The 23,432-nt window shown below is 48.9% G+C and overlaps 1 protein-coding gene across 2 annotated transcripts in view; it reads right to left on the bottom strand.

Annotated features, from left to right (window-relative positions):
* OBSCN (obscurin, cytoskeletal calmodulin and titin-interacting RhoGEF) overlaps window positions 1-18,452 on the bottom strand; it is a 223,880-nt gene extending 205,428 nt beyond the window's left edge. The window contains exons 1-3 of one of the 2 annotated variants that reach the window (XM_071734574.1): window positions 18,233-18,452; window positions 7,736-8,877; window positions 1,290-1,559 (exon numbers count right to left, since the gene is read on the bottom strand). In XM_071734574.1, coding sequence (XP_071590675.1) covers window positions 1,290-1,559; window positions 7,736-8,864 — 1,399 coding nt within the window. In that variant the 5' untranslated portion in view covers window positions 8,865-8,877; window positions 18,233-18,452. The remainder of the gene's footprint in view (window positions 1-1,289; window positions 1,560-7,735; window positions 8,878-18,232) is intronic. The other variant, XM_071734575.1, reaches the window with a different exon arrangement.
* Window positions 18,453-23,432: the final 4,980 nt, after the last annotated feature.

Here is a 23,432-nt window from a genome sequence, read left to right as displayed (position 1 = left end):
AACACAATCTATCCCCACTCTCTGCCCCTGTGTCCCTGGCAGGAGACTCAGAATATCCCATTGACCAACCCTCCTCTCACACCACCAGGGCTTCTGCTTCACTGCACACTTCCAAGAGGGAAATACCATTCCCAAGGTCAAGTTTGGAGTCTCCTTGCAGAATCCCAAAGAGAACATTTGTCTCCAAACAGCCACCCTGAGAAAGTGGACACTGTGCTGGGGTGGAGACCTCATTCTATAGGCATCTGGGCTCTGTTCTCTCAAGGAGAGACCCCCATTTGGGTAACAGGGCCCTATTCTGGCAAGAGCAGCCCCTCCTTTAGTGGCCATCCCCATAAGCTGAACTCTGTCCTGGCAAAGGGAACTCTGATGCCACCCTGAGAGGCAGGACACTGTCCCTATTCCATAAGGAGGCAGAGTGACATCTTGTGTGTGCCCCAGGTAAAGCCTCTGGAGAGGGCACATGCACAGAAATCAGGGTTATTGCTTTGTCATCCCATCTGGAGGGCTCCAAGTGAACACCTGGCTGTGCAAGATATGCCAAAGCCCCCCCAAAAAATGGTCAGGGGGCATAAAAGAGGCACAAAAAATGCTGGATGTGAGCCCAGCATCCAAGGACCTGAACTTCCTACCAAGATCAAGGCTGGATCCAAGGCTGGTGATATCTTCTCTACCTCTTCCTTATCTTTATCTCTCTCTCTTTGTGTCTCTGTTTCCAACCTTATCTCAGCACATGAGGGTAAGATAGTGTCTAACTTTGTGAAGTTTTACTCCCCGTTGCTTTGTTAAGTTTTGTTAGTGGTAACCTTGTTCTTTTGGCAACTTCCTTAAATTGTAATCCATTGCTTTGAAAGGATAATAATATATAATTATAATTATATTCCTTCATAATTCTGCTGGTTGTAATCTCACATGCTTTATAATCTTACTCACTTTTAACTAAAGTTGTGTTTTTATACAAACCTCCTGGGCAATAACCTTACTCCTGGGTATGTGCAGAGAATTCCCCAACTTAATCTCAACGAATGGGTTGTTAAAAGAGATTACTTAGAGGAGGAGAAGGATTGGGCCCTGCCACTCATTGGATCCTCTCTGAGGGAGTTTAGAAAGCAAGGGGGTCCAATCCAAATCTCCCTGGGTCAACCCCCACTCTGGGGAACCCTCCCTGTGCCCACTCTGTGGGAGGTGACAGTGCTGCACCCACCTTGTGGGACCTGGCACTCCTCCACCAACCTCACACGTGATGGGTGAGACTTGGTCGCCCTGAAATAGACCAAACCTTTCCTTACCTTGGACAGAGAGCTCTGCAATGGTCCTGCTCCCTTCTTTCATCTCACAGATATAAACAGCATCATCATCTGCTGTGACATTTTGGACGGTGAGCCGGCGGTACGTGCCCTCCTCTTCGATGCTGTACTTGGTGCTCTGCCTGAGTTTGGTTTCCTCCTTGAACCAAGCTGTCTCTGTGCTGGGAACAGGCACTTCACACTGGAAGGTGGCAGATTCCTTCTCCCTCACTTCCAGATCCTTCAGTTTCTCCTTGAAGGGTACCGAGGGTTCTTCAGAGGATAAAAAACAAAAAAGGAGAAGTAAGAGTTTAGGGTGGTCTGGGGTAAGAGGTGTGTGAGTAAATGAGGTAATAGAAAAAAAAAATGATTCAACAATAACACTCTTTATTGATTACATTTTTCCTGAGCTGCCATCCAAACCTCAAATCCAGCCCTACTGCTGTAGGTGTTCTGCTCTAGCACAAAAAAAAAAAAAAAGACACCTTTCATCCCAGCAGAAGGATTTTGTACAAAAATTAATTAGTATCAGCCTGACCTGCAGTGCCTGTCCCACCACACCACCCAGAGGAGTCTGCTCTAACTCACAATAATGTCAAAAAGTTGGTGAAACACCAGGTCAGCCACCTCTGCTCTTGTGGCCTTCTTGTCCTCTGGAGTGAACAGCTCTGTGTTGCCCCTTGTCACTTAGTGATGACAACCAGGCCCACCCATCCTGACCCTAGAGATGGCAACAGCCACTCCAGATCAGGTAAAAGCCCTTAAATTAATTGTAGATTAAAAAGAAAAGAATAAAAGGACAGAGAAAAAAAAGAGAAAGAGCCCAAGTCTCCCAACTGCCTCTGCTTTCCTCCAGCAGTGGATCTGAGGGCTCCATCTGGGGGAGAAAGCAGAGGATGGATCAAACATGGAAAAGAGCTGCAGGGCAGAGGGGAAAGACATGTTGTGAACAGAACAGTGTTTAATTCCAGTGACAGCTGCCCTGTGAAATCATCCTGATACCCCAGCACTGAAGTGGAGCAGAGGGAGATGGACTGAAGAGGACAGTGTGGTCACAGCCACGGGGCTGGTGCCACAGTCATGTCACCAGTTGGAACCAGTCAGTGTTGAGGCATCCCCACTCATGCTTTGTCAGACACCAGGTCTTGAGGTGTGCCTTCATCTTCTAATAACTGCACCAGCTCCCAGACTTCTTTTTTTTTTTTTTGTGACTCTGTTCTCCCTCTCTCTGACCTCATGCACTCCTAGGATGGCAGTTTCCTGTGGTCACTACCAGTCCCTAATTCCTAAGGTTAGCCTTAGTCAAACATGAGGAGACTTGTCCCAGATTTAGAAGTCCATTCCCATGGTGACACATCCTGCTCAGAGTTTCCATGGTCTACAGGCTGGAGAAACACAAACTGAGGTCACATCCAAACTTTGATGTCCAGGAGCCTGGATAGAGATCTGGTAACTCAGGATATAATTGACTCCATTGTCTGTCCCCTCCTGCTCCATCACTAGGACAGGAGCTCCTACAGAAGGAGTTTTGCCTTGCATCTGGTTTGCTCTTTTCTGAGCTCAAATATCAGAAAGGTTCAGTTTTACACTCAAGTTGGAACAACTTGCCAGGCCACTAACCCCCCTCCATCTGCAGCACCTAAGGTTAAAAACAGAAAATCTACTCTAGGAAAAAACTCTTGAATGTACAAGCACAAAAGAGTTGGTTGATTCTTTCATACTTGTTGCAGTAACAACATTGCTTTTTCAAGCCAGGGGGAGAAGGTGCAATTGTGTCCTTGCCAGCCTGGGATCACAGAGATCCTCTGAGAACAACTTTGTTTTCATCCTTCTGAGTTGTGCACACACGTCCTCATCCCACTCTGGATGGGGCTTTAGAGAGACAGCAGCTGATAAACCAAACAAAACCTGGGATTCACCCAGCCCACTACTTTTTCTGCTTTAGAGGCTGAAAACCCCACCAGCCTCCTCCTTCCTGAAGATGCCTTCATGCTCTTTACATGACCTAGAACATACCTGGTCAGATAAAGGGGGTTAATTTTGGTAAGGAACTACGAAAGAACCATAGGCCTCTGGAGAGTAGGCATCCCAAATAATTCATCTGGTCTATAACCAGCCATTTCCAGGTCAGACTGGTGCTCAGAGAAGGAACAGTGTCTGCAGCTGATCAAAAGACAACCCAGCTCTCCAGGAAAGGTCTATGAAAGGCAGGTCCCTCACCTTCCTCATTAATAAACTCATCAGCACAGTCTGATGACCAGATAATGTTTACATGAAGAGGACTTCTAAGGATGGAAGTGTGAGGCTTCACACCAGCCTGTCAGTATATTTTAACTGGCTAAATGGATAAAACAAATAAATACACTTATTCAGTCATCATGGTGAGTCAAGCAGAGACATCTCTCACTGTCTTTTCACCCCACCTTGGTTTGACAGACCCCACTCTGTCAGATTTTAACATTTACATTGCAAATCCTCTAACATAGGGATCCTCTCTTACCTATTTCTACAGCACCCAGCAAAAATCAGAATTTCTCCCATCAGGAAGAGCTGCAGCAGATACCAACCTTATATTTGATCTGATAAACTCCATAAATACTGACTGCTCCTTTCTTAGTGGCACATGTGACATGGTGTCATAGGCTTTTGTTTGGGTCACACCAACCAAACTAGCAATGAGATGATGCTATTTTTTAAAAGCAGGTCCTGCTAACATCTATTTTGCTAAGAATAGGTGCAGCCTACAAAGAAGTCAAAGTTTCCTTCACCCTCTCAAGGCATCTCTCTGCTTGGCAGGGTCTTCTCTCCTGTCTACATTTCCTCTTGTCTATTCCTGGCCTTCCCACCGACTCACCATTTATTATTATTTATTTATTATCCCAAATAACTTATTATTCCAAAGACAGCTTTTCCCTCTGCCTAAGAAAAATGGCCCAGTGACAGTAAGACCAAGGAGAATCATTCCCAAGGAAAACATCTAAAGTTTCACAGACATGTTTCCACCCTCTTGTGCCTTTGGTCTTCTTCCTACTTTCTGTGCTTTCCAACTTTCCTTTCTCTCTCCACAGCTCTAAAGTTCTCTTTCAGATCTGAAACTTGACTACCATGACCAATGCTCATCCAAAATCACTTCAGGTCAGAGGGAGAACAAAGTGGCCTCAGCCCCAGCCTGTTTATTCAGTCTCTATCCTCTTTGCAACCTTTAACCTTTTCCTACAGTATCTGATTTCTGGATTCAGGGACCCAGATGAACATTTCTTGGGCCAGGCCCAAGGATGGAGACCTGAGTGGTGTTACTGCTACCTTTACACATGGCTTAGGGACATCTCCAAAGCCTTCAGCAAACTCAAGTCAGTTATTTGTGTTCTTCCCATCGTTACTCTTGGGAAACATTTTCCAGCTTCTTTCACAGCTCACCTTGCAGCTTAAGTTTGGAATTTTTACCCCTTCTTCCCATCCTTACTCTTGGGAAACATTTTCCAGCTTCTTTCACAGCTCACCTTGCAGCCTCAGTTTGTAATTTTTACCCCTGCCCTGGACATATTTCTGAATTAGGGTAAACAGCTCTTGGTTTTCCTCAGGTGTCAGAGTGAGTCTCTGAACTGCAGCATCCCCCCCCCCCAAGAGATTTATTACATCTCATTTGGGAAGAGCTCAAAAATCTCATTTTTTTTCAGCTCAATGATCTTTAAGGTATGGGCTCAACAAAGTGCTTACAAATGTGTTGGCTCCATGGGTCTAGGATCTAAATTGATGGAATATAGGTGGTTTGACCTTAGAGACTCCTAAAGGCCACCTGAGACAGAAAGTTGGGCTAGATGATCTCTTTTTGTTATTATTACCTTTAAATGACCCATAAAAATTATCTTTCAGCTGCTTGATTTGAAATTCTGCAAACTAAAATAACAGAGAGAATTTAAACCCAGCATCCTGGCTTGCGAGGACCAGGATAAAAATGTCCCCCAGCTGCAATGAGACCTCCTGGTCCCTTCCAGCAGAGTGTTGGTGTTGGAATGGGATGGAGAGGAGGAACATCTGTGCCTACAGAGAGGAGAGGATGGTTCAGGTGACCCAAAAGACCAATTACAGGGTTCCTTCCATGGTGCTCAGTATAAAATGGCTCCTAAGAGAAGCTCCCTGTGGATTATATGCTGGTTGGGTTGGGGTTGGTTTGTTTTGGCATCTCTCCCTGTATCCTGTTTTCTCAGCAGAGAAGAGCATCATTCATCAAGACAGATCCCCTTCTCCTGCCTCCCTGAGCAGGACCAGCCTAAATTCTCCAAGAATTCTGTGGACTCTCACTGGGACCTGGGCCACAGGCAACCCATCTGCTGCTGAGTCCAGTTTGGGGCTTTTCTGGTTGGGAAAAATAATTACCAGCTGTGGAGCATGGGTTCCATATTTGTACAGATTTGCCTATCATTCACCATCATCATTATTATTATTTTGTTAAGCCTATTCTACGTTTTTTTTTTTTTCCCAACCTTAAAGTCTCCCTTATTCCCCTTTTTTTCTTTCCTGAGAATGCAGTGAGAGGATAACACAGCATCTGTCACCTGGTTAGTGGCTAAAACCATGACACCCATGAAGCTTTTCCTTCCTGTCTATGGACACACATCGTGGGTGCAGCACCATGGGCTCCAGAAATATGCTGTTACCTCCAGAAAGACCAACACAGCATCATGGTGCTCCCCAAGAGTGACAACTTGGACAATTTACCTGTTTCTGCATGATGAGCAAAGAGAGGGTTGTGTGGCAAGATGACCTCCCCAAACCCAATGGCAGATGAGCTGATGGCATCACCACTGGCATAAACAGCAGAATTAAAAGCTTCCCTCACTGCTAAATTATTCTCAGTTGTCTTTGGAGGCTTGGGAAGGACTTCTGGTGACACAAAGAGTCATTATTCGGGGCCTAATTATAACCAACAGACGTAGATTTTCCATGACAGCTTTGGCCTGGTCAGAAAGTCCAACATGGTTTAGGGTGAGGAAGCAACATCCCATAAACATTTCCACCTAAGCCCTCTGACTCACAGGTGTCTCTTGACAATGGACATTGATCAATATCCTTTTTTTCCATGGTGTTTGCTCCCAAACCTGGAGCTTCACATGCTCTCCCCACCTGTTTTGAACTGGTTGCACCCACTGAGAAAAATCAAATTATCAGGGGCCAGGGGGAGGGTGTTTGCCTTTGCAAGACAAATGCTGGGCAAGTGACAGGGCTTGGGCCACCCTAAAATTGAACAGCCAGCCAAGGGCCAGGCTTGGTCTTCAACCTTGAGTCCCAGCTCATGAAGTAATCGTGGATTTATGGAAGAGGACAAACTCCCTTCCCAACACCACTCAGCACCTCCAAGGGGTAGAAATGAGTGGGACAAGAGCCAGTGAGTTCCACAGATCTGGTGTCACTGATGGGAAAGACACTGAGTGTGAGAGAAGTCCAGAAAAGGGAAAGGAGAAAACCAAATGAAGGTTGGGAATGTTCAAGAGTGCTACGAAGCACTGACCATATCTACTTGGTTGGATGTCTGATTTATTTTACTGCCCCTCAAACCCCTCTATTCTGCCACCCAAGTGGTAAAGCTTTTTTTCTCAGGTGGTAAAGCTTTTTTTCTCAGGGAGGTGATTTATGGGTGCTCTCTGGGTCTGCAAACTGCCTGCTGTAACCTTGCCAAGTGGGAGATCACTTGGAAACTTGGAGCTGCCTTTGTGAAAACACACGTGTCACACCTTTGTCACCACCCTGAAGAACTTGGTCTGACCTCCAGGGACAATCTGAAGGCAATTTCTTCACCACTGACCATAACAGGGGCATCCTGGGCCTGGTAGAGTTCTGGGAGGGTACCAGGGCCACAGGCCACGGTGATACAAGCTGGGAAAAGACTGAAGAACCTGGTAAGAAGGAGGCTGCTGGTGGGTTCCTCTGTGCAGGAAAACAGAGGGACTGGAATTAGAGTTGGAGTGGGTCTCCCAAGAGATCCAAGGCAGCCTGACACATCCAGAGTTACCTCTGCTACAGCTTAAATGGCACGTGGTGAGCAGCTCAGCTAAACCCTGTGGTGAATGTAATGTGATTACGGCCTGGAGCATCCATGATGGGGCTTTAGCAGCCCCTCACCAGGAGGATGGTACCAGATCTCTTAGATGACTCTAGAACCAGGCCAGTTGGGAGCTTTAAAGATCTGCATCATCCCAACTGCATCACAACCAGCTAGTTCTACATCATCCATCCCTGACCAGTGCCCATTTATTGCCCTTCCTGATCCCCATCATGATGAGACTCTCTCCCTAGGTCATCTCTTCCAACCCTTCACCTCCTCTACAGCAAGAGGGCTTTATCCATCTCTAACCCACAATTTGGTGGCAGAAACATTGCTCAAGCTCCCAACCCCAATTCAGGAATAAATTTGCTGCCTCCTTGCAGGCATGACCACCATCAGCACCCACCTTTGACAGTGACCAGCACAGAGCTGTAGGTCTCTCCTGCCAGGTTGGAAGCCGTGCAGGTGTACAGCCCGTTGTCCACCTGCTTGCAGAAGAGGATCTTCAGCACAAAGTTCTCCTGGTCATCCTCATAGATGACGTGCCTCCTCCCTTCCAAAATGACCTCGTTGTCCTTCTTCCAGACAATCTCTGGCTTGGGCTCCCCTGTCACATAGCAGCTCAGCTTGGCGTGCTTGCCCTCGGTCACGCTGCAGGTGCGGGTCAGCACCCCGAAAGTGGCGTTGCGGGGACCTTTGGTGGCAAGTCCAGCCCCCCTCTCATAATCCCTGGAGAAGTTGTAGCTGCTTCCAGACAACCCTTCAGCCACGGAGCAAGGCTGGGGAGATGTTGAATCCAGAGCCCCGTGGGAGATGTCCACCTTCCTGATCTCCTCTCGCCGCTTTTGCAGGTGGGACAGCAAGGAGGTCGTCTTCCCACAGCTGGGGTTGAAGTGGCTGCTGCCAGGGTTGGAGGAGCCCTGGGTTTCCACCACCAGTGCAGCAGAAGCACTGGCAGAGCCAAGGAGGTTCTCTGCCCGGCAGGTGTAGGTGCCACTGTCCCCCAGACGGGCACACTGGATGGTGAGAGCGTTGGACTCCCCGGCAGACTCAATCTGGACGCGTCCGGCATCAGCCCTGTTCCTCAGGTACCTCCCATCCTTCTCCCAGTTGACCGAGAGAGGAGGGCTGCCTTGGACTTTGCATTTGAACAGGGCATCTTCTCCCAAAGTTACTCTGATGGAGGAGGGTTTCTGGATGAAGTACGGGGCTGACTCTGTCACTGTGGTCTCCTCTCCCACTTTGATGCTGACGGCAGCGAAAGCTTCGCCGATGGTGTTCTTGGCCCTGCAGATGTACTGCCCGCTGTCCTCCAGGCTCAGGTCATAGATGGTCAAACGATAGAGATCCCCATCTTCTGTGGTTTTAAACCTCCCTCCGGACTCGACTGGAAGTTTATCCTTTTCCCAGCTCACCACTGGGATGGGGTTTCCAATGATCTGGCAGCTCAAGGTGGCATCTTTCCCCACAGACACCATAAACGCCTTCGGCCGGGTCAGGAACCTGGGGACACCACTGAAGGAGCTATAATCCATCTTGGTTTCCTTCCTAAAGGGTGAGAAAGAAAAAGGTCAAGGAAGAGCAAATGTGGAGCAGGGTGACACTTGACAATGGTGCTCTGGAAGAAAAGCAAGAGTCCCAGCAGCTCCAGGCTTGGAAATCCTGCTGGGAAGACCTGAGAGCATCATTTCCCTCCAAAATCCTACATCTGGCTCAGGGGAGACCTCATCACTCTCTACAACTCCCTGAAAGGAGGTTGGAGCCACGGGGGGTTTGGCTCTATCAGTCAGACAAGAGGCCATGGGCTTCAGCTCTGCCAGGGGAGGGTTAGGTTGGAGATGAGGAAGAATTTCTTTCCAGAGAGGGTGATCAGCCATTGGAATGGGCTGCCCAGGGAAGGGGTGGATTCTCCATCCCTGGAGATATTTAAAAAGAGACTGGATGTGGCACTCAGTGCCATGGGCTGGGAACCACGGGGGGAGTGGATCAAGGGTTGGATTTGGTGATCCCAGAGCTCCTTTCCAACCTGGATGATCCAGGGATCTCTCCTGATGCCCCTGCCATCTCCTAACAAGCTCCTGCAGCTCCTGCCTGATCTCCACTCAGTGGCTGTGGTGTTGCTCTCACATCTCCACTTTTTCCCCTTCAAAGATCCCCACAAACCAAACCAAACCAAACCAAACCAAACCAAACCAAACCAAACCTCCAGTGCTCTCCCTCTCAGCCACCACCACTAAAATATCCCTCTGAATCCTGCAGCCCTTTGGCTCCTCCACCCACCCATGGGTGCTGCAAACCCCCCCTCACCCCGTGGCAGATGTTCTCACCCCACCAGCCCCTCCAGCAGACCCAGAATCCCCCTTTCCCTCTCTCCTGACACCACAGGAGCTGAGCTTCCTTTGCTCTGCTCCTTCCTCCCCAGCTCCTCTTGCAGTGCAGTGCCCTGAGGGTGCAGATCGGGGGCTTTGGATTGATCCATAGGTGCTATAGGGTGCCATGGGATGCTATAGGATGCTATAGGGCTACTATAGAGTGCCATGGGATGCTATAGGGGACCATAAGGATGCTATAGGGGACCATAAGGATGCTATAGGGGTACAACAGGGTGCCATGGGGCTATAAGGTACCATAGGGATGCTATAGGGTTCCTATAGGGTGCCATGGGATGCTATAGGGATGCTAAAGGGTACCATAGGGATGCTACAGGGGTACTATAGGGTGCCATGGGATGCTATAGGATGCCATAGGGATGCTATAGGAGACCATAAGGATGCTATAGGGGTCAACAGGGTGCCATGGGGCTATAGGGTACCATAGGGATGCTATAGGGGTACTATAGGGTGCCATGGGATGCTATAGGATGCTGTAGGGAACCATAGGATGCTATGGGGTACCATAGGGATCCTATAGGGGTACTATAGGGTGCCATGGAATGCTATAGGATGCCATAGGGATGCTATAGGAGACCATAAGGATGCTATAGGGGTCAACAGGGTGCCATGGGGCTATAGGGTACCATAGGGATGCTATAGCACACCATAGGGATGCTATAGCATACCATAGGGATGCTATAGGGGTACTATAGGGTGCCATGGGATGCTATAAGGATGCTAAAGGGTACCATAGGGATCTTATAGGGGTACTATAGGGTGCCATAGGGATGCTATAGGGATACTATAGGTTGCCATAAGGTGCATCTCAAAAGAATACATAGATGTTATAGGGCACCATAGGGTGCCATGGGGGGTACCTGAGAGGGATCCATAGATGCTATAGGGTACCACAGGATGCCATGGGGATGCTATAGGGTGCCATGGGGTGCCAAGGGGATGATATAGGGATACCATTGGGTACCATAGGGGGTACCTGAGGGGGACCCATAGATACTATAGAGTCCCAGAGGGTGCCATGGGGGGTACCCACAGGAGGATCCATAGGTGCTATAGGGTACCATAGAGTGCCAGAGGGTGCCATGGGGGGTACCCTCAGGGGAATCCATAGGTGCTATAGGGTATCATAGGATGCCATAAGGATGCCATAGGGGTGCTATAGGGATGCCATAGGGATGCTATAGGGTGCCATGGTGGGGTACCTGAGGGGGACCCATAGATGCTATAGGATGCCATAGGGATGCCATGGTGGGGTATCTGAGGGGGACTCATAGATGCTATAGGGTACTATAGGTTGCTGCAGCACCTGAGGGAAATTACTTATTTTCAGCTTGTCTGGGCTCCCCTTCCATTTCATCTTCACTCTGAGACAGGGATGGTCTTGCAAATAATGATGTGCACAGTGTGCATCTCAGCAGGGACGTGCTGGAGGATGTGGCAAATCATGGGTGAAAATTAACAATTCCAATTTTTCATTCCATTTACACTGCTGGGGGCTGAAAGACAGGAATTGCCATTCAAACTGAATATTGGGAAAGTGGCAGCATAAAAAAAAAACAAACTGGTGCTTGTTATAATCACTATTGCCATTGAAGATGGCATGGCTGAGATAACCTTCACATTGCATTTGGGCCACAGATTTGAGGCAAAAAAAATTCATGTTGTCTTCTTTCTATATTTAACAAGGAAAATAATATTCTGTGCCCTTCTCTATCCTCTCTCTCCCTCTCCAAAGAACACACAAAACTCTTCAGAAGCATCTGAAGGCTTTAGAAAAAAAAATTGCTTTCTAAACTCATTCAGTTTTGGTTGGTTTTGTTTCCTGGTATCCAGCACATTTCATCATTCCACCAAAAAGTTATAGGAAGTCAAGAAAATGCTCTCAAAGCTTAAATATGGATGGGAAAAAATTAAAAAATAAAAGTAATGGGGGGGAGGGAAAAAAAAAAATCATTCTTGGTAAACACCAGGAGTGTAAAGAATGACAGAATCAACCTCCAACCTTCAATATTCAACCTCCTCCCAACTAAATATTCCCAATTTTCTCAGCTGCTCCTCCTCTGACTTCTTCTCACCTATAAATGACTGAGCTCCAGCCAATGCTGAGACCAATTGATGTCCTGCAGGGTGGGCACCTCCAGTCCTCATTCCAATGAGGATACAGAGCTGGTTTTCCCTGGATCTCCAACTGGTCTGAGAATCTGGGAACTGGTTTGCACTTCTTTAATCCCTCTTACCCCCTCCCACCCCATCAGCCTCTGTCCTCACTTGAGCTTTAGAAGATTTTTTCCACAAAGCTGCAAGCAGAGAAGCTGCAGGAATGGTTGGGAGACCCAGATAGGAGCAGTCCTGGGCTTGAGCCAAAATACACTGAAGTGGGTGGAAATTTCCACTGAAGTCCAATGGGCTGACAGTCAGAGCCTTCTGCTAACTTGGGGAAGGAGCATTTCAATGCTCAGAGGGGGATGCTGGGATTCAAGCCCATCCAGCAGTGAAATTCACTGCATTTTATAAGAATTAACCATCAAAACAGAGGCTTATATCATCTTTCCCAGGCATCAGATGGACTGTGGGCTGCACTGTGCCACCAAGCTGCTTGGATCCATCTTCAGAAGATGCTGCTATGTCTCCTCCTTCCCAGCTCCCTGATTGCTCCTGACAGATGTGTCACCCCCGCTCATTTCCAGCTTCAAATTCACCAAAAAGAATAAAAAAAACAGAGCTGATTCACTTCTCTTTTGAAGTGGGCTCTGTGTAACATGGAGCTTGATGATCTTAAAAAGGTCCCTTCCAGCCCTGAAAATTTTTGATGCTACGGAGCACAGAGACAGCTTCAGACACATGAGATGCTTTGGGGAGCCAGCCAGTGACCTTTCAGCAGCCTGTGGCTTCCCTCAAACCCACCTGCTTGCTGTTCTCCTTGTCTGATCCCAAAAAAAAGTTATATCCACACCTGGAGAAGAGCTCTGCTGCTCCCTTCCTAAAGCTCTGGGTCCTTCTCCTCCAGGGTCCTTCTCCCTGCTCAAACAAGCCCCAGCTCCTCGTTGGGAACTCTGAGACTCAAGAACATTTAAACACAGTGGGGCTGCCACATCTGAGGTCTCCTCCTCTTGCTCCTGCTCCAGACTGGTGCAGAAAATCCATCCAAGAGTTTCCTTTCCAGTCGTGGGAGCCTCAAGATGACAGAGGTGAAAACACCAGGAAGATGCTGAGCCCCTGGTCCTGTTTTCCCAGAGAAGCTGTGGCTGCCCTATCCCTGGAAATGTTCCAGGCCAGGTTGGATGGGGCTTGGAGCAACCTGGGCTGGTGGGAATTGTCCCTACCCATGGGACTGGGTGGTCATTAAGGTCCCTTCCAACCCAAACCACTCCATGATTCTATGAAAAATCTTGTCCTGTGGGTGCTGAGGGCAGGGACTCCAGCAACAAGCATCAAACCCTCACCTGCAAGGAGGATGAAGCTGCAAGGAGTAAATAACACTGAGACAGCTCAAGCCAGGTAGATGGGCTGTGCTAAATAAACCAATTTTTGAGGGCTTTATCACATTTTTTTATCCCCTATTTTATCCCATTTAAAAGGGATAAAATGCATCATGTTAGATGAGGCTGATCAAGAGGTTTAGGAGTAAGAGGAAGAGGAGAACCCTGTGAGCACATCCAGAGGACAAGATTTAATTAACAATGATACTGTAGGTTTTTATCCCATTTTTTATCCCATATTTTATCCCATTTAAAGGGGATAAAATGCATCACGTTAGGTCAGGCTGATCAAGAAGTTTAGGAGTAAGAGGAAGAGGAGAACCCTGTGAGCACATCCAGAGGACAAGATTTAATTAGCAATGATACTGTAGAAATATTAAGTATGATTCAGATGCTTTACACATACATTCAAACTTTAAAAGAAAAAACAAAAAAAAACCCTAAATAAAAATAGTAACTCTCCTCGAGTGCCAGGAGAGCTTCCTTGGGAGGACTGGGGCTGCAACAAAGCATGAATAAAGCCAGTCAGTGCAGATGCCCTTTCCAGTTTATCTCAGACATTTACCAGTGTCACATTTCCCCTCGTAATCCCTCTGTGATTAATCCTTTGCAGCAGAGATCACATTCCCATCTGGGTATTTCTGAGCACGCCCAAGGCAAAGCAGCAGTGTTTGTAATTTCACTTCTGGCCCTGCTCATTCAGGTTTTCCCTGCTTTGCTTGGGTTTTTTTTTTTTTTGGGGGGGGGGAAAGAGGGGGAACACATCAAATCACTACCCGGGAACACGTGGCCACCCAACCAGTCAGGGCCTCCCATCCCCTCTCTTAGAATCACAGAATTATTTGGGTTGGGAAAGAACTTTGAGGTCATTGAGTGCTGCCAAAGGCATCACCAACCATGGCCATCAAGGACACAGCCAGAGGGGTCTTGCAGCAGAGGGATAAACTCCTTCCTGACACTCCAAGCTGACTTTTTTCCATTTTCTCAGCTGCAGGTCCTGCCCTTCAGTGAAAAATGGTAAAAGAGCAGAAGGGGTGGTTTGGGGTGAGAGGCTGTGTGGTTGGATTACTCTGAATCCCACAGAATCATCCTGCTTGGGAAAGAGCTTGGAGATGATGGAGTCCAACTCTTCCCCCAGCACAGCCAAGGCCACCACTGCCTCATGGCCCTCAGCACCACATCTCCAGAGCTTGGAAACCCTTCCAGGGACGTCCTGGGTCCCTGAGAACCCTTTCCAGGGTGAAATTGATCATAGAATCATTCAACCAACCAGGCTGGAAAGGACCTCTGAGATCATCAAGTCCAACCCAAGATTGGAGATTGTTCCCAACCTAAACCTCCCCTTCCACATGTTGCCTTTCCCTCTTCTTCTATCCCTTGTTACCTGGCAGAAGAGACCAACACCAACCTCATTACAGCCTCCTCCTTCCCTCCTTCCCATCCCTGCCCCACACCTGCATTCCCATGGACCACTGAGCAAGCCCCTGGCAGGGGGAACAACCTCTGGCTGCTCCCATTCCTGTTAGAATCTCCAAATGGAGATTCCTGATGGTGCTGCCATCCCTCTCCAGGCATCCCATGGGATGGGCCCAGGTTGTGTCACCAACGTTGAGCTACGTTTGGGGAGTCTTCAATAACCTTTGAGAAGACAGAAATCCCACACCATGCCTGTCCTCTGCCCCCTGGCTCTGGTGATGTTCTCCAGAGTGACAGAGGTGGCAAATTATTCTCTGGCCAGTTCAGTGGTTAGAAAAGGAATCCTCTCCAGCCATGACCCTGGACAAAGAGCACCATGCAGTGCATCTCCTAAAACATTGCCAAGATGAATGCAGTCACAAGTAGCCATAATCAAAGCCTTGGGGGATGAAAAGCCCAGGTGAGGACAAACACCAAACCCTCAGAGACCACTGAACCCTGGATACAGGTCAGGACACCACTTGTAGACTCATCCCATGCCTGCTTGCTCATTTTCTCAACCCTCTTTTCTCTGCCCAAGCAGCAAACTGATGATGTGGGGTCTTTTTCTTGCTTTTAGAGTTCATATTTTCTGGATGTTTTCTTCAATGCCAACTGCCCAACTTTGCCTTCCATCCTCTCCTGATGAGAAAGGTCCAATTCCCAGGAAACCTCCCACCTCTGGGAGCTTTCCAGGAATACCACTAAACCAGAACCCAAGGCAGTGCTGGTCTGACTGTAGTTTATGTGACTTCTCTGCCTGTTGTTCCACCTAAAACCATCAAGGAAACGGAGTCTGGGGGTGGGAGGGGAAGTGAACGGGACATAAAATGGGGAGTGTGGATTTCCTCTGAGGTTTGAAATCCTACTGAGGGAAAAGAGCAGGAACCCAGCTGCCCTGTTGCTTCTCCCAACCTCCCAGGGAATGGACAAGTGTGGAATAGCACAAGTGTTGGGTGTCAGCTGCAAGCTCAGTGACATCAGATGGGTGCTGACGGATGCCTCCAAGCCATCACAGCAGGCAGGGTGCTTTCAGGGTGAAATGCACACCCAGCACACCCAGTGCTCCGTGACCATTTCATCTCTAAATCAGGTGCAAGCAGAGATTTGCACTGGTGCCCTGATCTGAGGTGGCAGGATTTCTCCCAGGGCCATTCCATCAGAGCAGGAATGGGATCTGCCACGGAGGAGCTGGGCTCAGAGGCTCAGCTTGGACTGCTCTAAATTCCACATCAGTGAGGGACAAGAGATTCTGGTGTGTCCAAAGGTCATTTATGAGCTGATGAGAGTTTTCTGAGGTGGTTTGGAGGATCAGCCTCCAAACACTGTGGGCACAGAGAATCTGCAATAAACTAACCCTGTTCCAGTGAGCTTGCAGCTCAACTCAGGCTCCTCTGCATTCCCTGTCCTCTATCACCTCCGTGGGAAGCCCACAGGAGATGTGAAGGGAAATTTCACAGCAAGTTGGGAGCCAAGATGCTGTTAAACCTGGTAAGAAACCCTCAGCAAAATGATGGCTGCACTCAAGGCAAGACAATTCTACATTTCTGACCTTCAGGGTAGGGCTGAATCACAGAATGGTTTGGGTTGGAAGGCACCTTAAAGATCTGGTTCCAAACCCCTCTCCATGGGCAGGGACATCTCCCACCAGCCCAGGTTCCTCCAAGCTCCATCCAACCTGGCTTTGAACATTTCCAGGGATGGAGCAGCCACAATTTATCTCAACAACCTCTTCCAACCATGCCCCAGCTGTCTACAAAGGGCCCTGCATCACCTCCTGCTGCCAGTATGAATTCCTCATCAATAACCTGAGTATTTCCTAGAGCTGGTAAGAAAAAGAAAAATCAAACAATCCCTTAGAAAGAAGAACAAAGAGCATGGTTTGTACACACTGCCAGGCAAAGCACTCAGATCACCTTCCAGGCACACACCCAAACCTCCACTTAGTGTAAACCACAGGAGACTGAAGCCACTTCCAGCATCTCTGTGTTAAAGAAGGTGCTTATCTTGCCTCTTTCCCAGACAGGCAGATTTCTTGCTCATCCCTCTGTTAACCAGACAACCAGTTGACCAACAGCTTCAAGAAAATCCGTGCAAAGAAAAAACATCTTCCTATGTGGTCATTGCTACAGTAGAGAGGCTCCACTTTGGATTCCCCCCCTTGATGGAGCTAAAAAACAACCCCAGAAGCTTCCAAAGGACTAAAACTGCACCAAAAGCACCAAATCAGCCCCTAAGGACTCCATGGCACCATTTTTTTCTTTTGTTTTCCCGAGTCTAAAGGCACCCAAGGCTGCTCTGGTGCTAAGGAAGAAAAGGCCACAGCACCAGGGGGGTCTCAGGGATGCTCATTCCTGCTCCATGGTGGGGAGAGGGATGCAGGGAGAGGACAGAAATCCTGGGTTTGCAGAACTGGGGAGAGAAAAGGGGTGATGGGAAATGTAGCTGTTTCATCACAAATGTCCCCCAAAGTGTATTTTGTTTCAGACAGAGGTCCTGGAGAGAAGCAGCTCTGGTGGAATCCCACCTCCAGGTGCACTGGACAGGGCTGGAGAGTTTGAGAGCTCCAGAGATGCAGTAAATTCACTCTGATTTATTTTACTGAATTGCTCTCATGGTTTAGCAGGCTGTACCTCTACATGGCTGAAGTTGTCAGCAATGTTACAGCTGCACCAAGGCCTCTTTCCACACTCCTTGCACCACCAAAACCAGCTCTGAAGCAAATAATCCCACCTCTTAAATCCCTTGCATTAACAGGAAAATAACTTTACTCTTCTTAAGCTGGGAACACAACCTCCTCTTTCAGCACATGTAGTTCCCTACATGGGGGTGTTGCAGGATCCCAACTCCTTCCCCAGGGATGAAGAATTCCCTTGGGGACAATTAGCAAGAGAGGCTCCAACCTAAGCCCTTGTATTTTAACAAGAGGACGTCATTGTCATTACAGCCACTCCACCCCATTGAGCTGGAGGGCCCAAAATAGCCTCAGCTGTCGAGCTCCATCTCTCTCCATCTCCAGTCAGAACCATTTGTAGGAATGGGAGGAGGTTGGGGAGCAGGGAGGGGGTTGGTATTGAGAAGTTCAGAGGAGTTAAAGAAAAAAAAAAAAAAAAAAAGCCCTTGCTGAAGAGAAAAGCAGCCCTGAGGTTGTGCCCTGGAAATAAAACTGAAAAAAAAACTCTCTAAAGGAAATACATTTTTTTTTTTTCAGGCTCTTTGCACGCACTGTTACCTCCAGTTTGGAGAGAAAATGTATCAAGTAGAATCAAGAGCTTTAAACCTGTTTTTTCTCTCTGGTCTGCCCTGGAGATTGATCTTTTGATGACAGGACCAGAAGTAATTCAGCAAACAATCCATATTCTGCTCAGAGCAGAAGATGGATGGATTCAGGACCTTCACCTTTGGTTCCATCTCCAAATATTTTTCCTAAAGCAGGACATCCCTGCACAAAGCAGCAGAGCAACACTGACAAATGGATAACCTCAGCCCTCCCTCAGCTACAAGCAACATTCTCCCCTTTTTCCCTGGCTATCAGCATCCCCAAGTCCACTTCTCTTTAGATGAAGGCTTAGGTCTTACCTGGAGTCTTCTCAAGAGGCTGAGGAGAAGCAAAGCTCTGGGCTGGGCAAGAAAAAGCTGATTCCTACTGAGGTGACAGAAGGGGGAAGGGGGAAAAAGGGGACAGAGGACACGGGGAGACCATCTTGGCTTTGGTTTCTCCCCCTCACCCTCCCACCCCCCCTTTTTTCCCCTCCAGGAAAATAAAACAGAAACCTCAGTGCTGGGGCAGGGATGTGCAGCAGAAGGTCCCCCCCTGAGTTCCCCAGCAGTGGCTTTGGTGCTCAGGGTTAGGCTGTGCCACCTCCCCACCCCTCCTCTGGGTTCTCCTCCTCCAGGCAAATTGCTGACGTGCTTTGCTTCCCCTCTGCAGCCCAGCTCCAAAATAGCCCTGGGTGTCATTTACCCAGGAGATTAAGTTTCCTGCAGGAGACAGGCAAAAGGGCATCGTTTTAGGGACACTCCAGTGACAGAAAAATACCCCCCAGAGGTGTCTGGTGGTCTGGGGGACAAGGTGGGTCAGGAGTTGTCTCCTCAAGAGTCCATCCCAAAGCCAAGTGATGAATGTGACCTGAGGACTTGGGGGTAGGCAGCTGCCAACTCATCAGCATTCCAGGAATTCTTTTTTTTCCAAAGGCATCAGATCAATAGGGGGGTTATTTATAACTTCCCAGGCAGATGGAATGGCAAATAAAAGGCAAGGTAATAAATCTGAGCCAATCTCTGCTTTTCTTAAATGAAGTGCAACCCTCCCTTTCTTAAATGTCTTGTTCTGTGCCTCTGAAGGAGTTTACAAAAACTCCATGAGCTGCATCTCAAGGTGGCATTTTCATAGTTAGCAGTAAAGTGGCTAAATTTTTTTTTTTTACAGTTTCCTAAAAGCACAGTTCACAGAATTACTGAGGCTGGAAAAGATCATCAACTCCATCCCCTGACCTAACCCCACCACACCAGACAGCCCATGGCACTCAGTGCCACATCCAACCTTTCCTGAAACACCTTCAGGGATTGGGACTCCACCACTTCCCTGGGCACTCCATCCCAATGCCTGATCACCCTCTCCATGAGGAAAAGCTTCCTGAGATCCAACCTAACCCTCTCCTGGCAGAGCTGAAGCCCATGGCCTCTTGTCTGACTGATAGAGCCCAACCCCCCCTGGCTCCAACCTCCTTTCAGGGAGTTGGAGAGAGTGATGAGGTCTCCCCTGAGCCTCCTCTTCTCCAGCCTCAACACCCCCAGCTCCCTCAGCCCTTCCTCACAGGACTTGTGCTGGATCCCTTCACAGCCTCCTTGCTCTCCTCAACATCTTCTCAGCATCCCTGCTCCACGAGGTGTCTGTAAGACCCAGATGGGTTGGATCAGTCAGATGGTTCTTTGGTGAAGAGCTGGCAGCCAGACTCTTATTCCTTCTCCCAACAAGAACATCATGAGGCTTTCCCTCTGAGCTTGGGCTCAGTCTCCATGGGGGCCTACAGGACCTTGCTATTTTTCTCCCAGTGGTGCTCAAAGAGCTGCTCTGAACCCTCCTAGAAGGAAGTCTCATTTTCTCTGTGTGACTTCAGCTCCAATAACTCCTTGCTCTTCTCTGGACCTGCTCCAGCACCTCAATCTCCTTCCTGAGCTGAGGGGCCCAGAACTGGACACAGGACTCAAGCTGTGGCCTCCCCAGAGCTGAGCACAGGGGCAGAATCCCTTCCCTGGACCTGCTGGCCACGCTGTTCCTGAGCCAGCCCAGGATGCCATTGGCCTTCTTGGCCACCTGGGCACACTGCTGGCTCATGTTCAATCCATCATCATCAACACCAGTCCATCAACAACCAAAGTATTTTGGACTTTAAAGTCATTTCAGTTAAAGACTGAGGAGCCAGAAACAACCCCAGGAGGCTCCCCCCACCCCCAACCACTTCACCTCCCCGTGGTTATCAGGAGGGAGCTACTCAATGTGCTTATTTTTGGCAGGAAACAAAGCAGATAAGGGGCTGCAGAGTCTGGGGTAGCTAAAGGCACCAGGTTGGGTGGTGTTTACTCACTTGTCAAGGCACAAAAACACTGCCTGGGGAGCAAACTGGAGGTTTGGGAGGTGGTTTTAAAAGCAGAGGTTGAAAAGAGTCCCAGGGACCAAAGTGTCCCCTGCAGTGTCCCCAGGGCAGGGGGGAGGAATGGGAGCTACTGCCTTGCACACAGGAGGAATTTCCATGTTTGAAGCCTCCAAGCCTTGCATTTGGCTACTGAAAAATAAAAAATGGATGAGATCCAGCATAATCTGAGTGGGATCTCTTTGGGAGGAGAGCCCAAGGATAAAAAGGAGAAAAGCAGCTGGACTCCTTTAACTTCTTGCAGTGGGATGACCAAAGACAAGGCAGGAGGAGACAGGGAAGGTGTCCTAGGGATGTTTTGGTTCTTCCCAACAGGGAAGAAGCTGGGAACTGCTTTGTTCTAGAAGTAAATCATGTTTCATCCCATGCAGTGACCTCCTGAGAGCAAGGATGTCCCTTCCTGGACCTCCTGAGAGCAAGGATGTCCCTTCCTGAAGCACTGCCCCAAGGATGGAAGATAAAAAGCCACAGGAAGTGTAAGATCCACCATCATCTTCCAGAGGGGGAGGAGAAGGGATAATATTGACTATTGATTGAGATGGAAGGACCCACCCCTCAAATCTTACCATGTGCAAGGATGCTGCCCACCAGTGCCCAGGTCTGGGACACTGCAGAGAGGTGGCACACGACAGCCTCATGCTCCTTCTGAGTCAAAACATGGGCAGAATTTTACCCAGAGTGGGTCAAAAACCACCATAAAGTTATAGGACTGAGGGAAAAAAAATCTCTCAGCTGACATCTGAACTCCCTGGGCACTGCCAGAGTAACTTCACTCAGTGCTTAAGGAGAGCTTTGGGGAAGCTCATCTGTCCTTCCTAAGATGCTTCCTAGCATCCTGCTGGGTTCTTCCCTCTGTTCTGAAGCCAAACTTTTAGCTGCAGTACAAGTTACCAACAATCTGAACACGAAAAGCAATAATTTCCTATCAAGCTTTGCACTTCCAGGCTGACCCTCAACCTAAAGTTTGGGTGAGATCAGCATCCCCCTGGGAGCAAAGCACAACAAGTGAAATATTCCTTGGAACAACCTGATTCACTGTTCCTCACCCTCTGAGATCCAGAAACCATGGAGAGCAGCAATGGCCAGAGGTGGATTCTTCAGAGACTAAAATGAGCTCTTTGCTTCAACACCTTGCTGTCCCCAGGGAAGGGCTCAGAAACAAAAATTCATGCACTTCATGGTTTTTTTGGGGTTTTTTTTATGATGAAAGGGGCCAGCTGTATGTTACCTGAATTAAAGTGATGAGAGGTTCATGTGCACCAGTCCTGGTTGGCAGCTCAACTGATAAAACTCTGAAAAATAAAGCAGGAACAGCAGAAAAATTCTCCATCATCTGGATGAGCATCCATGGAGGCTCCACCACCAGAACCTTGACGAAAGATGAGAGAACCAGAGAATGTGAGGGGTTGGGAGGGAGTTCTGGAGATCCCCTTGTCCAGGACAGGCTGACCCAGAGCAGGTGGCACAGGATGGTGTCCAGGTGGGTTCTGAATATCCCCAGAGACTGAGACTCCACCACCTCTCTGGGCAGTTCCAGTGCTCTGCCACCCTCAGAGCAACCAAGTTCCTCCTCATGTTGAGATGGAACTTCCTATGGATCGAGTTTATCCCCATTACATCTTGTCCTGTCACCACTGGAAAAAGACCAGGCCCCTCCTCTGAGTATTTATGAGGGGTGATAAGATCCTCCCTCAAGTCTTCTCTTCTCCAGAATAAAAAGACCCATCAGGGGGAAAAAAGAGGGGGGGGGGAAAAAAAGAGGGGGGGAAAAAAAAAAGAGGGGGGGAAAAAAAAAAGAGGGGGGGAAAAAAAAAAGAGGGGGGGAAAAAAAAAAGAGGGGGGGAAAAAAAAAAGAGGGGGGGAAAAAAAAAAGAGGGGGGGAAAAAAAAAAGAGGGGGGGAAAAAAAAAAGAGGGGGGGAAAAAAAAAAGAGGGGGGGAAAAAAAAAAGAGGGGGGGAAAAAAAAAGAGGGGGGGGAAAAAAAAGAGGGGGGGGAAAAAAAAAGAGGCGGGGGAAAAAAAAAAAGGGGGGGGGGAAAAAAAAAGAGGGGGGGGGAAAAAAAAGAGGGGGGGAAAAAAAAAGAGGGGGGGGAAAAAAGAGGGGGGGGAAAAAAGAGGGGGGGGAAAAAAGAGGGGGGGGGAAAAAAGAGGGGGGAGGAAAAAAGAGGGGGGGGGGAAAAAGAGAGGGGGGGAAAAAAGAGGGGGGGGGAAAAAAGAGGGGGGGGGAAAAAAGAGGGGGGGGGAAAAAAGAGGGGGGGGGAAAAAAGAGGGGGGGGGAAAAAAGAGGGGGGGGGAAAAAAGAGGGGGGGGGAAAAAAAGAGGGGGGGGAAAAAGAGGGGGGGGAAAAAAGAGGGGGGGGGAAAAGAGGGGGGGGGAAAAGAGAGGGGGGGAAAAGAGAGGGGGGGAAAAGAGAGGGGGGGAAAAGAGAGGGGGGGAAAAGAGAGGGGGGGAAAAAAGAGGGGGGGGGAAAAGAGGGGGGGGAAAAGAGGGGGGGGAAAAGAGGGGGGGGAAAAGAGGGGGGGGAAAAGAGGGGGGGGAAAAGAGGGGGGGGAAAAGAGGGGGGGGAAAAGAGGGGGGGGAAAAGAGGGGGGGGAAAAGAGGGGGGGGAAAAGAGGGGGGGGAAAAGAGGGGGGGGAAAAGAGGGGGGGGAAAAAGAGGAGTGGGGGGGGAAAAAGAGGAGTGGGGGGGGAAAAAGAGGAGTGGGGGGGGAAAAAGAGGAGTGGGGGGGGAAAAAGAGGAGTGGGGGGGAAAAAGAGGAGTGGGGGGGAAAAAGAGGAGTGGGGGGGAAAAAGAGGAGTGGGGGGGGAAAAAGAGGAGTGGGGGGGGAAAAAGAGGAGTGGGGGGGGAAAAAGAGGAGTGGGGGGGGAAAAAGAGGAGTGGGGGGGAAAAAGAGGAGTGGGGGGGGAAAAAGAGGAGTGGGGGGGAAAAAGAGGGGGGGAAAAAGAGGGGGGGGAAAAAGAGGGGGGGGAAAAAGAGGGGGGGGAAAAAGAGAGGAGGAAAAGAGGGGAGAAAAGAGGGGAGAAAAGAGGGGAGAAAAGAGGGGAGAAAAGAGGGGAGAAAAGAGGGGAGAAAAGAGGGGAGAAAAGAGGGGAGAAAAGAGGGGAGAAAAGAGGGGAGAAAAGAGGGG

This window comes from Heliangelus exortis, chromosome 2, assembly GCF_036169615.1.
Source record: "Heliangelus exortis chromosome 2, bHelExo1.hap1, whole genome shotgun sequence".
In the NCBI taxonomy this organism is placed as follows: domain Eukaryota; kingdom Metazoa; phylum Chordata; class Aves; order Apodiformes; family Trochilidae; genus Heliangelus; species Heliangelus exortis.
The sequence above is the reverse complement of the archived record's forward strand: the minus strand, read 5'-3'. Positions and strand labels throughout refer to the sequence as shown.